This window comes from Terrapene carolina, unplaced genomic scaffold (assembly GCF_002925995.2).
Source record: "Terrapene carolina triunguis isolate 2854851 unplaced genomic scaffold, T_m_triunguis-2.0 Scaffold112, whole genome shotgun sequence".
Classification (NCBI taxonomy): domain Eukaryota; kingdom Metazoa; phylum Chordata; order Testudines; family Emydidae; genus Terrapene; species Terrapene triunguis.
Window position 1 is genome coordinate 22,103,391 of NW_020664463.1, and position 15,770 is coordinate 22,119,160.

General features: G+C 47.6%; 1 protein-coding gene across 1 annotated transcript in view; it reads right to left on the reverse strand.

Moving 5' to 3' along the window:
- Nucleotides 1-15,244, reverse strand: part of TULP3 (TUB like protein 3) — a 39,842-nt gene extending 24,598 nt beyond the window's left edge. Inside the window, exons 1-3 of the mRNA XM_024218045.2 lie at nt 15,240-15,244; nt 13,748-13,799; nt 660-822 (exon numbers count right to left, since the gene is read on the reverse strand). Of these exons, the coding sequence (XP_024073813.2) occupies nt 660-822; nt 13,748-13,799; nt 15,240-15,244 (220 nt within the window). The remainder of the gene's footprint in view (nt 1-659; nt 823-13,747; nt 13,800-15,239) is intronic.
- Between the last annotated feature and the right edge of the window lie 526 nt (nt 15,245-15,770).

Consider the following 15,770-nt stretch of genomic DNA (forward strand, 5'->3'; position numbering starts at 1 on the left):
ACTCCCTCAGAGTGCCAGCAGGAATTGGGCTGTGGCTGAAACCCAATGTGTATAAGGAACACCAGTGGAGACAGGGGAAACGAAGAAAGCTAAATTCAATATTAAATCAACCCCTGTACTGCCTTCCCCTCCCCAATCAGCCTATCATGGCAATTTTTGAGAACTCTGTCTTGAAGGATAGTGCATGTTCCTGCTATTCATTTATTCTGTCCTCCTTTTCTCTTACTGCTTCAGAAAAATCCAATGAATTTCTCCTGCTCCAGATTTATAGCTCCCTACATTTCTGGGAACACTACTAAAGTACCCAGGAAGTGAGGAAACTAAACAGTTCCACACACACTTCCGTTCAGCCAGATGGCTTTGGTCCAACTCTAAGGAGAGATCATTCAGAGGTGGATAGATTTTCCCAGTCTAATTAGCTAATCTGACACTGGAGTCCAGTTCAGGTTGAGAGTTTTTTTACAGCACAGTGTTGCTTAGCAGCAGATGAGTGACAAGGAACAAATGAATGCTGTAGTGCTGCTCTTTTGTACCCAACAAAATCAACCCCTTTAGTTTCTCGCCCACCCATTCCCCTGGGGAATGTAAATGTGACCACCCCTAAGGTAAAAACAAACTAGCATTAGTAAGAATGTCTGTTGATCAGGATGACTACATACCATGCAGGACAACATCGCTGTGAAAAGGGGTGTGGGTCTCAACTAAGGGAGTCTGCTCCTCACACCCTTTGGGCTTTGATCTACGCAGCTTTGCTTCTGGATTTGGCTGCACCATCAAGGGCTCAAGACGTTTCTTCCTCTGCTTCTTCTCCAGAAGAGCTCTCTAAGAGAAACAAAGGAAATGAAGTAAGGATGAATAGCCACACACACTAGAGAGTAGGAGGCAATGCATGGTCCCTCCCTGGTCATTGGCAACAAAGTATTTTATATTGGAACTACTATGAAGTCTGAAAAGCTCTGGTGTGCTCTGATAAGGGTCTCACACTTCAGAATGATTCCACTATGCAGACTTCACTGATGACTCTGGAATGAGGCACTCGGACTCTCAGATTTCATTGCTGGCAGCCAGGGGTCAAGGCATCACCTTAAACTGCGACCTAATCCTTGGCCATCAGCAATCTTTTGTCTTTGTATCCAATATAAACTGCCATAACTCTTTAATTCACACAGAGTTAAATTTAGCAGATTTATTCAGTATCCACAAGCTAGAATTAGCGATACAAAACACGTCTCATGGTTTCATTAATCACTGTCCGCAACTTACCTATTTAAAACTGATGGATAGGATAGAAATGATGACCCATCAGGACCCTCCAGCCTCTCTACAGTAGCTCTGATTCTAGGACTAAACATTCTGTCTTTTTGAATAACATCTTCAGTTATCAAATTTCAGTATGTCAAATGTGTAATAGTACAGATAAGCTAATTTCATATTAAATGCCGAGAAATATATTTGTGCAATATTACTTTTGCATGGTTAACAATTCAAATATTTTATAGTGAAATCTTAACACAAGGTTGCTCTATCAAGACTTTTAACCATATTTGAGGACTTGACCCAGGAGCAAGCTGGAACAAAATGTTTCTAAGAAATGTACAACTTTGACCGAAAAAAAAATGTTGATAAGAAAACAACCCAGATGAAAAGGGAGAGGGATTTGGACAAAAATTGACTCTCTATGGGAAAGGAAATTATTAAAGAAATTCATCTTATGACAAAATGCCAGCTTCCTACATATCCCCTGACCTGCCTACTTAATACCCTATTAAAGGATCTACATTTTAAACAGAATGACAAATTAATTTATTTTTATTAGCAGCTAAATTTTGCATTGCACATTACCAGAAAAATGTAACTGCTCCTCCTATGGAACTGAGGTATAGCAAAATATGGACTGTCCTTGAAATGGGAAAGCTTTCACAGCAAGTATGTACACAAGAGAAGTGCCAAAAAGAGAATGGGTGTTTAGAAATGTGGTCATCCTTTTTAATGTACTCAGATGAGGAGGACTCTCCAGTCAGCAAGCCAGAATCTTTAGCCAGGTTCTTTGACTATTAACCTGATGCTACATAGGAATAAGTAATGTACTATGTAGTATGTTAACACTTTGTAGTAACTTTGCCTCAGTAAAAAGGTTAAAAAAAAAAAAAACCCCACATCACAAAATGCCAAAGTTAAGCTTGAGACCACACCTCTCTCCCTGCTCCCTTGTGCCTCTCCATTACAATGTGATACAGTCTTCAATTACACTGTGTAACAGGTCAAGCACTCACCACCACAGCACCTCCTGCTGGTGGCCTCAGGAATTAGCTCCTCAGCCACAAAGTGCCCCCTGCTGGCTGGTGTCTCTCCTGCCTCAGGCCCCATGTCCCTCCCAGACCCTGGTGCCCTTTACCTTGGGGTTCTGCCCACAGCAGTATCCCCACACTCTGGGTCTCCCCTCCCAGGGGAACCCCCAACCCTCTATACCCACCTTGCCTCAGTGGCTACTGCCAGTCATCGTCTAGCCCCCATTTACTGGGGCAAACTGCAGTCTGTAATGGCCACTCATCACTGGCAAGGGAGTTGGACCTGCTGCCTTTCTTGGCCCAGCTGTCTCCCTGCAGCCCCAGTACCTTCTTTGGCCTTCAGCAAGGCCTCAGCCTGGGGACTCGTCAGGCCAGAGCTCCCCAGCTCTGCCTGCCCTTCCCCAGCACAGCTCTGCTTCAGGTACCCTCTGCTCCCAGGCAACAAGGTCCTTCCCACTCCAAGGCTGGAGTGAGACTGACCCAGCTCCTCCCTTAGCCCTTATATCAGGGCCGGGTGTGGCCACAACTGTGGTTGCTCTTAACCCCTTTTCTAATTGGGTCCCAGCCACAGCCCTCTCCAAGGGCTGCTTTTAACCCCTGCACTCCTGGCAGCTGCCCCACTACACACTGCCACATACTATTTCTCAAATCCTCACTCTTCCAACTGACATTGTTATTGCACTCAGAGATATTATTGTGATTCAGCAAAACAAGTCAGGACTTCTACAGGAAATGGACTCTCTGATAGGCGCTGGCATCCCCAGAGGAGAACTCACAACTGGCAGCTCTCAGACACTGGGGGTCATCGATAGGACAAGAAGGAGTAGGGGGAGTCAGGGATGTTTCAATCATTTGTGTTGAGCTAACTGAATGACAGAGAACTTGATATACCAAGTGAACTCATTCCTTGTGATACAAAGCTGAATGACAAAATTAGCCAGAGTCAAATGAACTATGAATCCCAATCTTAGTGTCAACATATATAAGCCTGTCACTTGTGATGTCATAACAAGCGATAAAGGAAACAAGTTCTAACTTAAATAATTAAGGTAAGACGCTGCTGGACGCATGCGGGTAACTGTGACGAGAACTACGCTTGGTACGGAGAGTTACAAGGTCTGTGAAGGAAAGTGGAGAATCGGATTTTAGTACACTGTAGTTCATCACTAAGCCAAATGGGATGTTCTACATGTGTACAAGTCACTTCCACTAAAGACAAATCATCCCTGTCTGCTCATTAGTAACCTTAAGAGCAACCTGCAGGTTGTTCTCACTAATGATAGTCCCCACTTCTCTCTCCACATACTCCTTAAAGTAAGTAGACACCTGGATGCAGGTGTCCTTCTATCATCATTCCCTTCCGAACCTACTAAACTACCCTCTCTTTTTTTGTCTCTGGTGATGGCTCTTTCCCTGCATGTATTCTCAATTGCAAAGCTCAGTTCTTGGCCCTTTGCTCTTTTTTATCTCTTATGGCAAGTTTCCTCAGAAGGTCTGGGGTGTGCACACTGTTTCTTTAACTGCATGATCACATATGAAGGCTAGATTGAATGTGCTGGTTTATTATCCTAGCACTGTTCATGAGCACTACCCCACATGAGCTGGTCTGTTGTTGTAGTTGGTATTCCTGAGGGCTGGGCTACATGGGTTGCTGTTATTCTAATATTATTTGAGAGTCATGTTCTCTAGGATGGTTTGTTACTGGGTTATTTTGGAACCTGTGCCGTCCAAGTTAGTTTGTTATTGTAACGTTACACACAAAGGATAGCCTGAACATTAACAATATATTTTATAAGTATTAAAATATTGGTTTGGAAGAAGAAACTACATAAGAATTAGAGAAACTTTGCAAATACATATTGAAGGGCAAATTTACGCTACTGATTGGTAGTCAGACCCTTTACCAGAAATTCAGGTCTGCTGGTTCTGCAGCTTTACAAAATATATAACCAGGCTCAGATCACAGAACATACCAGTATATTGTTACAGGACTAAAAAAACCAAAACATATTCCATAATCATCCAAGAGCAGGAGGGAAGGAAATACAAGGAAAGGAAATGTCATTGAGCAAGACAGCAAGAGTCAACAACACATTATGCTCAAAATAAATATGGAACAGAATCTGTCATTGACATTTCCTTTATCTGACAGACAGAAGAGGAGAAGGGAAGCAAGAGAGACATTATACATGCAGTAAGAATATACCCAGTTACTATAGGCATCGGAGATTGAATTTGGGGGCCAGTATCGGATACCAGTAAACTAACTCTCTAAGAGCAAGCTCACTGATTCTTCTACTAGGCCAGGTTTTTTAAAGCATTTTAGTGTTTGCTGCCCTATAAATTTATTTCCATCCTAGGCCTAGTCTATACTTAAAACTTAGGTCAACATAGGAACAGCACTCAGGGGTGTGAAAAATCCAAACCCCTCAGTGTAGACATGGTTAGGTCGACAGAAGAAAGCTTCCATTGACCCAGCTACCATTGCTTGTGGAGGTGGAGTTACTGCAGTGATGGGAAAACCCCTTCCATCGCTGCAGAGTGCGGCTATACTATGGTGCTACAGTGGCACAGCTATGGCACCGTAGCCAGGCTGCCGTAGCGCCAGTAGTGTAGACATAGCCTTAGTACAGTACAATTCTGTTTTAACAAAGGGTTTATGGGACACACCAAAACTCTGAGAAAACAGGGGGTCTGTATACGTGGGACAGTATTTCATCATGCACACCTTCATTTAACAGAAACTTTTGGTTAACCAGAAGGTAGAAAAAAAATGGAATAGTACGGTCATTTGTTTTAAAAGAGTTTCTCTCTATTTCTATGTTTGATTAAGGCATGGAAAATGTGCTGCCTCACTGTTATTTAAGTAGGCTTAGCAGAATTTTTTGTTTAATAATTTTGATAGATAGTACCAATATTTATTTTTAAGCATTGTTTTAGATTTTTTAGCTATTTAAATTTTCACAGTTGTGAAATTATGGGGGAGAGGTCAGACAATAATTATTTAATGACAGTATATGTTAAGATTTCAAACATTAAAGCTACCTAAATGGTGCCTCTGCTCAGGCTGCACTAAATGCTAGTGTAACACCACAATATAATAGATGGAAATATTTTCCCGTCACTTTTGAGTGTGTATGGTAAAATCAATATTTACTAACATTTACCAATAAAAATCTAATCCCCCAAGCATACATTTAAGGCTGTTAGAGTGCAGTTCACTTTGTTTGAACGAGATGGCATAACAACTCTATAATCAACATTGCTAAGTGTTCTTTTAAAAATTCTCTTACACTGATGTGATGTCCAAATAATAGAATTGGATTTTGTTTACTTTTGGCTAATATCCAACTCTTTCTTCCATCCCTGTATTATAATGGAAATTAATGTACTTTAGGGAAAAGACACAGGAGCAGTATGCTCCATTTGTCCCCCGATAAGATAATGAAAGGACACTGGTTATCATGATGCATTTGACACTTGGGAAACATTATACATTAAAAACTTTCCATGACATTTTACTTTCAGGCTACACAGGATTCCTGAAAATTCAGAACACTGTGAACACAGGAAACAAAATAATAATACTGAGTCTATCAAATTTCCAGCAAGCTGCCCAGGGAGTTAGGACCATCAGATCTAGCATAACACAGCAGACCAATGGGCCATCCAGTTTGGTTTTCTGTGCCTTAGGGGAAGATGCAAGCCCCCTAATAAAGCACGTGAGTGTGCAATACTACACCATTTATTTATTAATAATCGTCATCATTTTTATCGCAACCACAAATGTGCTAGGCACATCACAGAAAGCATATAAAAGGCAGATCTCTGCTGTGGAAAAAGTTGCTCCCTGAGCATCATCTGGTTAACTGTTTAGGTCCTGAGTCATGTGGCTTAATAGATCTTTAATTTCTATAATAGCTGAGATAAACATTGCAAGATGAAAAAAGCCTGTTTAGTGTGTGGTGCACAATATATGACCAGCATGTGGCCTCTCACAGTGCCCCTGCAACCTGCTGCTTACCTCTCTCTTTCTGCAGAATTTAAGCTTCTATTTATTAAAAAAAATAGACCAAAATTTTCAGAAGTGTTTAAAGGTAAAAATTTAAATCTACATGTACATACCTAAATAAGAGGTCTAATTACCAGCACTGCTGTGGACCTGCAGCTCTAACAGATTGAAGTTTCAAAATTTGTCACAAGTCTCTAGTCACTATAGTTTTGCAGAGAACCTTCTGAATGCAAACAAATACAGTTCTCTTTAAATGTGTCTGCAAACAGCCTAAAATAGAACCTCAGAGAGGTGTGAACTACTCCCATCCCTCTACTTAGGTTAGCCCCGTTGCCTAACATCAAATGACATGTAGTATTGTACTCTCTTTTATTTTAGAAGAAAGATCCAAAGTAAGTACTCTATCCAGTGTCTTTGGTTAATCAGACATTATTTGTAGAACCTAGATAGGGAGAAATCCTGTTCGGTCTGAGTGGTACAACCAAAGACCTAAACCCTTCCACTGACTTCTTTAGGCCTTGTCTACACTGGCAAGTTTCTGCGCAGTAAAGCAGCTTTCTGCGTTGTAACTCCCAAGGTGTACACACTGCCAAGCCACTTAGTGCGCAGAAACTGCGCAGTTGCAGCACTGTAAAAAAAACACCCCAACTAGAGGCGTACAGCTTTCTGCACTGGGGGTACAGCGCCGTGGTGCCAGTGTAGACACCCTGGTCGATTACAGTGCTGCAATTGGCCTCCAGGAGGTGTCCCACAATGCCTGTTCTCGCCTCTCTGATCATCAGATTGAACTCTACTGCCCTGCCCTCAGGTGAGCAACCATGAGCCCCACCCCTTAAATTCCTTGGGAATTTTGAAAATCCCCTTCCTGTTTGCTGGGTGATGCGTGCAGTGATCTCAGTGCATCTTTCCAGGTGACCATGCCTGCTCCACGCACTAGGCGATCCTCTGCTTGGAGCAATGCCGAGCTGCGGGTCCTCATCAGCATTTGGGGAGAGGAGGCTGTCCAATCCCAGCTGCACTCCAGCCATAGGAATTATGATACCTACGGACAGATTTCACGATGCATGATAGAAAGGGGCCATGATTGGGACACACTGCAGTGCAGGGTTGTAGCGATGCGATGACTCACGGTGCGGCGCCTCCTGCTGGTCATCCTGGGAATTAGCTCTTCCAGCCTGGAGCACCCTCTGCAGGCCGGTGTCTCGCCTGCCGCTGGCCTCCGTGTCCCTCCCGGACCCCGGTGCCCCTCTACATCAGGGTTCTGCCCCCAGCAGTAATCCACAATCTGGGTCTCCCCACCCGGGGGAACCCCCAACCCTCTATCCCCACCTCGCCTTAGTGGTTACTGCCAGACACCATCTAGCCCCCACTCACTGGGGCGGACTGCAGTCTATAAACCACTCATCATCGGCAAGGAGGGTTAGGACCTGCTGCCTCTGCTTATCTCTGGGCTGCCCCTCTGCAGCCACAGTACCCTTTATAGGCCCTTAACAAGGCCTGCAGCCTGGGGTTTTATTAGGCTGGAGCTCCCCAGCTCCTTCTGCCTTTCCCTAGCACCGCTCCACCCTAGGTACCCTCAGGGCGGGTGCAAGGATGTTTCGCGCCCTAAGCGAAACTTCCACCTTGCGCCCTCCCCCCCGCCCACCGCGGCAGCTCCCCACCCCCCCTCCGCCCTGAGGCGCCCCCACCTATGGCAGCTCCCTCCCTCCGTCCTGAGGTGCCCCTCCCCCTCCCCGTGGCAGCTCCCCCCGGCCCGGGGAGCCGTGCAGCAGCTCCCCGCCCCAGCTCCCTCCGCCGAAATGCCGATGACGACCGGGGTGGCCAAAGATCCGGCCGCCGCGGTCGCCACTGAAGGACCCAAAATGCCACCCCCCAAATGCTAGCACCCTAGGGTTGCACCGGCCCTGGGTACCCTGCTCAGCTCCCCAGGCAGCCAGGTCCTTGTCTCTCAAGAGGCTGGTGAGAGAGTGTCCTCTTGAGCTCCTGGCTCACAGCCCTTTTATAGGGCCATCTGTGGCCTGATTGGGGCGTGGCCTCAGCTGTGGCTGATTCCCCAATCAGCCTTTCCCCAGCCACAGCCCTCTCCAGGGCTGCTTTTAACCCCTCCGGGCAGGAGCAGGGTGACCACCCTGCTACAAGGGTCAAAGTGAAGGAGCTGCAGAACACCTACCACAAGGCACGGGAGGCAAACCGCTGCTCTTGTGCTGCGCCCACGAGCTGCTGGTTCTACAAAGAGCTGGATGCAATACTCGGTGGCGACCCCACCTCCACTGCGAAGGCCACTGTGGATACTTGGGAGGCTCGCATGCCAGTCGAGAGTGGACCGAGCCAGGAGGAGGAAATCTTGGATGAGGTTGTGGAGGGGGAGGGGAACACAGAGGCAGAGGATGACTCGGAGGTCAGAGATGCATGCAGCCAGGAGCTCTTCTCTACCCGGGAGGAGTCTAGTCGGTCACAGCAGTCAGAGCTTAGCAAAGCGCAAACAGGAGAGGAGACCCCTGGTAAGTGGCTTTGATTTTGGGAATCGCTGAAGCGAGTTGTTGGGGGGAGGAGGGTTGCAGAAAGCAGGCTTGTGTCTGTATGATGTGCGTACCACCACATGCCTAGTCTGAGCAGCAGAACAGGGTGTTGATTGACTCCCTCACTTCATGGGAATCTGCCTCAGAGATCTCCAGGAAACTCTCATGGAGATACTGGGTAATCCACTGCCACAGCTTCTTTGGCAAAGCTGCTTTGTTTCTTGCCCCATTAAGGGTAACTTTCCCGCACCACTGTGCCGTCACTGGAAGGGGAGGGTAGGGGAGGGGAGGGGGGAGAAGACGACAATTGCTGCACACAGGCAAGTCGCATAAGGGCCAGGGTGGAAGCCGCAGGCTTGGAGAAGACCCTCCCTTGATTCCCTGCTCACCCTCAGCAGCGAGATATCTTCCATAATGAACACAGCCTGTGGAAAATGTAGGTACAGTAATGATTATAAGCCCCCCTACAGTGCTGGCTCTCCCCAAGAGCCATGTGCAAAGTGTACAGTACGGTCCTGGAACACTGATTTCCCCTGCCCCTGTGGTTACTCATCATTTTGGGGGTCTTGTGGCTCATGTGTGCTTTCCTGGGGTCAGCCAGTTAGTGACAGGTATGAGAATAGTGGCTGTGTTTTAAATCACTGAATCAGTGGTCTGTGTGTTGCAAACAATACTGCTTCTGTAAAATGTTGCATTTTGGCTTCACAGAGATGACCTTGGGAGCCCAGCCTCCCTCTTTGTTATCACTGGCTGAACGGCTGCGCAGAATTAGAAAGCAGCCATGAAAAACTAAAGAGGACTTTCTGCGTGATGTCATGATGCACTCCACGGCCGAAAAACAAGAATCGAAGGAGTGGTTGGACAGTGAGAAGAGGGACTGAAAAGAGAACGCGGCATGCCAGAATGAAGCGCTTAAACCCTATGGAGCGTCAAGCAGACACGCTCCAGGCGCTACTAGCTCTTCAAACCGAGCAGCTCCGCGCCGGCCCTCCCCTGCAGCCGCTGTCGCTAAACTCTTTGCCATGCGCACCCTGGACACCACCAACACACTCTTCTTAACCTCCTGGCTCCAGTCTGTACCCGCAGTATTCTACTCCTGCCCTGTCACAGTCCAGCCCTGCAGACTCCCTGTACACTCAACCCCCGTCCCTCTGCAGTTTAGCCCTGCTGAAGAACAGTACCCACTGCACTGTACTCCAAAGGACAAGGTTGCATATGATATCTGGACATACAGAAATCTTTAACCGTTCAGGGACCCCACCTCCTCCTAGGACCCTCCCTTCCCCCATACCCCTCAGTGCTGATGTGTTTTTTTGTTTGTCTCTCTCCTCTGTTTTGGTTTGAAAGCAACCTTTATTCCATTAATTGAAAGCAAACAGAGCCCTGCAAAGCAACAGGCAATTTTCTTAAACCTTCACAGTGCATCAACTGCACCAATCACAATCACCTCCTAGCATAACAAGCACTGCACTCCCGAGCATAGCAACAAATATTAGTGGCTTTCAGCTTCAAATTGCTGCCTCTAGGCATCTCTGATCCTTATGGCCCCATGCTGCACCCCTCTAATAGCCCTGGTCTCTGGCTGTTCAAATTCAGCCTCCAGGCACTGAGCCTCAGCAGCCCAGCCCTGAGTGAAGCTTTCACCCTTCCCTTCACAAATATTCTGGAGCGTACAGCACGCGGCTATAAGCATAGGAATATTGTCATAGGCCAGGTCCAGCCTCCCATATAGACAATGCCAGTGGGTCTTTAAATGACCAAAAGCACATTCAACAGTCATTCTGCACTTGCTCAGCATGTTGTTGAACTGCTCCTTGCTGCTGTCAAGGTGCCCTGTGTATGGCTTCATAAGCCACGGCATTCAGGGGTAGGCGGGGTCTCCCAGGATCACAATGGGCATTTTGACTTCCCCTAAGGTGATCTTCTGGTCCGGGAAGAAAGTCTCTGCTTGCAGCTTCCTGAACAGGTCAGTGTTCAGAAAGATGCATGTGGCATGCACCTTTCCGGACCAGCCTGCGTTAATGTCCGTGAAAAGCCCACGATGATCCACAAGTGCCTGGAGAACCATAGAGAAATAACCCTTCCGATTAATATATTTGGTGGCTAGGTGGTCTGGTGCCAGAATTGGAATGTGCATGCCATCTATCGCCCCTCCACAGTTTGGGAAGCCCATTTGTGCAAAGCCATCCACGTCATGCACGTTGCCCACAGTCATGGTCTTTTGGAACAGGATGCTATTAATGGCCCTGCACATTTCCGTCAACACAACTCCAACAGTCAACTTTCCCAGTCCAAACTGGTTGGCGACTAATCGGTAGCAGTCTGGAGTAGCCAGCTTCCACAATACAATCGCCACGTACTTCTCCAACGGCAGAGCAGCTCTCATTCTTGTGTCCTGGCACCGTAGGGCTAGGGTGAGCTCGTCATACAGTCCCATGACTGTGGCTTTCCTCATCCGAAAGTTCTGCAGCCACTGCTCATCATCCCAGAGGTGGATGACGATGTGATCCCACCACTCAGTGCTTGTTTCCTGAGCCCAAAAGCAGCGTTCCACTGTGGTCAGCACCTCCGTGAATGCCACAAGCAATCTCGTGTCGTAAGTACTATGAGTGACAAGATCAATGTCGAACTCCTCTTGCCTTTATAGTTTAAGGAATAACTCCACTGCCACTCGTGATGTGTTAGTGAGAGCGAGCAGCATATTGGTCTACAGTGTGGGATCCATTCCTGCAGACTGAAGAGGCAGAGTGCGCAGTACACAAACTGTTGAAAGATGGCGACAAATGTGGACAGAAGCACAAGGATTGCTGGGATGCGAACCAATGCATCACGGGGCATTGGGACAGGACCCAGGATGCCCCGCGACCCCCTCTACCTTCCCATAACTCTTAGCAGCAGAAGAGGAAGAGATGCTCTGTGGGATAGCTGCTCAGAGTGCACCGCTCTGAATACCGATGCAAGTGTCACAAGTGTGAACACGCTATTGCGCAGGCAGCTGACACTGTGAACATACAACAGCGGTTTCCCTTCAGCGCTCTCTGAGCGGCGCTGTAACTGCCGGCGCTATAACTCTGCCAGTCTAGACATACCCTTAGATAATGCCATGCATACCTACACGGAAACAACATATCTGACACTAGAGACAAAAGTAGAACAAACTTCAATGGCTGGAAGCTGAAGCGAGAGAAATTCAGACTAGAAATAAGGCACAAATTTCTAAGTGAGGGTAATTAACCACTGGAACAGCTCATCAAAGAATGTGGTAGATTCTTCATCACTTGGGAGTCTTTAAATCAAGACTGGATGTCTTTTTATAATATATGCTTCTAGTTCAATCATGAGTAATTGGACTCTATACAAGAATTACTGGGTGATGCTCTATGCCTTGTGTTAGCAAGTGAGATTAGATTATCATAATGGATTTCTGGCCTCAAAAATCTATGAACACAGTGGTGGATTAGCCACTGGACCTATGGAGCCCATGCCCGGGGGGGTCTGGTAAATTGGGGGGCCCAGATGGTGGAAGCCCAGAGCCCCAGAAAAAGTGCCTTGTGGGTCAGGGGAAACTCCAATGCCCCAACCCATAGCAGTGCCGAGTGGAGCGGGGAAAGCCCCCACATTCTGACCCCGCTCCCCAGCAGAAGCGCCATCTGGGTGGGGGAAGTCCCCCAACCCCACCTCTGCTTCCTGGCAGAAGCACCAGGCAAAGCCGCAGCACCTGGACCCAGCTGCGGCCTGGGACTGGAGGCGCTTTCACTCCCTGCCGTGGCCTCAGGGCTGGGGGAGCTCTCACTTCTTGCTGCAGCCCCGGGGTCATGACGGGGGGGATAGAGCTTCTCTGGTCTTGGGGGGGCAGAAAGGAGTAAATGGGTGGGGGAGCAGAATGGGTGGGACTGTGGGTGGAACAAGGGTGGGGCCACGGGGGGAAGGGGCGGAACGGAGTGGGGCCATGGGCGGGGCCACAGATGGAAGGGGTGGGGAGCAGCCCCACCACATGCTCTGGCTGAGGGCCCCACCAAACCTTAATCCGCCTCTATATTAACCTATACTAATTTTAAATTTCACAGGGCAGAATAGTAAGGATGAATATGTTTATCTAAGTGCCCTAAAGGATATGGTGGTCTGGGCATTCAGCAAGTTGTGTATCAATCAGCTGTTTGGAAAGAGATACAATTCCTGCTCTTCCGCCAAATCAAATGCTAAGCCCAAAATGGGTTGTATTTAGAAAAAGAAAGATAGAAAGTTGCTGGAAGTCTATCTTGACAGAGGGGTTAAGCAGCTCTTTCTACTGTTAGAGAGTATTTTTCTTTCTGCTTTGATGTTTAAACTGGATAATTCCCTACAGAGATTAATTCTCCTCCTCTCTTTTGATCCACTCAGTCTTGTGATGACTGAATCCTAATGAAATGAATAAAACAACACTTGCAGGAGGCACAAAATATCAAGGAAATCAAAACAAAAACTGTGGCAAGCTTGACTCTTAAACTAATGATAAAAGAAAATCCTTGAAGGCAAATGGAAGAGATTAGTTCTAATCGGTCTCTGTCCATCATTCCAAGCATTTATATCAGACTCATCACCCTGTCTTTGTTTTACTCCACACATGGTCTCACATGCCATAGGAGATGCTCTGTACTTTTTGCAGTTCTTTATACCAGTGCAAAGTGAGTGTAAAATGCTGGTGTTTTATACCCACTTTGCACTGGTGTAAAGACTATATAAAGCACAGCAGTGAATCACGTGCATCCAAGAGGCACAATGGGGGGAAGAAAGAAGTGCAAACATTTGTCTCTCCTTCCCTATCAGAATAAAGAAGCGGCAAACTCAGACTCATAATGTAAAATGTGGTTGTAAATTCCGGGAGACTGATGTTTTGCCCATTCTCTTATAGTGACACTTGTCAGCCTCTGCACTGCCTGTTCACTTACCTGGTTCTCTAGTTTCAGCTGTCGCAATTTCACACTTTCATCTTCAAAAATACTGTGAAAAGGAAAGAGAAAAAAACCTTATTATTGCTAGTAAAAATCATTTACATAGCACTGTAAGTGTATGTGGTGCTCTACAGAGTAAGACACGGTTCCAGAGCAAACAAGTTTATAAACTAACTGCCAGCCCACAATATACTTTTTACCATACTGTGAGACCCAACAGCCCTTTGATATATGTAAAAACTCACTTTTATAGAGCAGTTTAGACAAGAGTGAGCTATGTATTAACCACGTTCCCGAGGCAATACCGAAGCAATTTTCAATACTGAACAATTTAATTGGCTGAGTCATGAGCCAATTTGCTGCTCCAATGCTTAACAGTTCAAAGCAATTCACTATGGTCCTGGTTCTCCCACAAATATCTACATCTCAGAGTTCTGCACTCCCTGGCTCCTCAATCCAGCTCTTTCCTCTTTGTGGATTGCCCAGGATCACTACTCATGATATGTAAAAGACTGTATTTACCCAGTTTTGATATGAATTTGACCTGATGTATAAAAATTGATGATTTCAGTACTGAAATGTTCTATAGTTAGGTGATGCTGCGGTTGGCATTAGGAATTTGCTACCCACTGATATTTTAATAGGTAATAACATTGTAGCCAATGTAACGGTCCTCGGGAGCCAAAAAATCTCATTGTGTTATAGGTGAGGCCGCGTTATATCAGGGTAGGGAGAGGAACCGCTCCCCGCCCCAGCTCACCTCCGCTCTGCCTCCACCTCCTCCCTGAGCGCGCCACCGCCCTCCCAGGCTTGCTGCGCCAATCATTTGTTTGGCCCGGCAAGCCTGGAAGGGGGCGGGGGGGAGAAGCAGAGCAGCGGCGGCACGCTCAGGGGAGGAGGCGGAGATGAGCTGGAGAGGGGAGCGGTTCCTCTGCGCCCCCCCCCCCCGTTACTTGCTGCGGCCCTCCCCGGGACCCCTCCACCCCAGCTCACCTCCGTTCTGCCTCCTCCCAAGAGCTCCGCTTCTCCTCCCTCCCTCCCAGGCTTGCCGCGCCAACCAGCTGTTTGGCGCGGCAAGCCTGGGAGGGAGAAGCGGAGCTGAGCGGCATGCTCATGGGAGGAGGAGGAGGAGGAGGCGGCGGCGGAGCGGAGATGAGCTGGGGCAGGGAGCGGTTCCTCTGCACCCTCCCCCCCGTTACTTGCTGCGGCCCCCCTGCCCCAGCTCACCTCCGCTCCGCCTCCTCCCATGAGCACGCCGCAGCTCCGCTTCTCCTCCCTCCCAGGCTTGCTGCGCCAAACAGCTGATTGGCGCAGCAAGCCTGGGAGGGAGGAGAAGCAGACCTGTGCTCGTGGGAGGAGGCGGAGCAAAGGTGAGCTGGGGTGGGGCGGCCCCAGGAAGTAACGGGCGGGCACAGAGGAACCGCTTGCGGTAACACAAATTCGGATATAACGCGGTAAAGCAGCCCCGTCCCCCGGAGCGCTGCTTTACCACATTATATCTGAATTCACGTTATATCGGACCGCATTATATCGGGGTAGAGGTATATTATAAGCAGGTCCCAGGGAAAGTATGGGTCTGATACACCTGCTTTGTCTGCAGTCAGTGAGGAAGGCTGTGAAAGGGGAGGGAAATCCTAGCCTTTTTCTGCTGAGAATAGCAACTTGCCTACTGAGAAGGAATTTGAAAGTTCTTCTATTGTGTCAGAATCTGCTCTGGGTTTAAGTGAAACACACAAAGAATTTCTGGTAGTGATCAATGGCTCGGTGTCTAGTTGGCAGCCGGTATCAAGCAGAGTGCCCCAGGGGTCAGTCCTGGGGCCGGTTTTGTTCAACATCTTCATTAATGATCTGGATCATGAGATGGATTGCACCTTCAGCAAGTTCGTGGATGACACTAAACTGCTACAGGCTGGGGACCGACTGGCTAAGCAACAGTTCTGCAGAAAAGGATCTCGGGATTTCAGTAGACGAGAAATTGGATATGAGTCAACAGTGTGCCCTTGTTGCCAAGAAGGCTAAT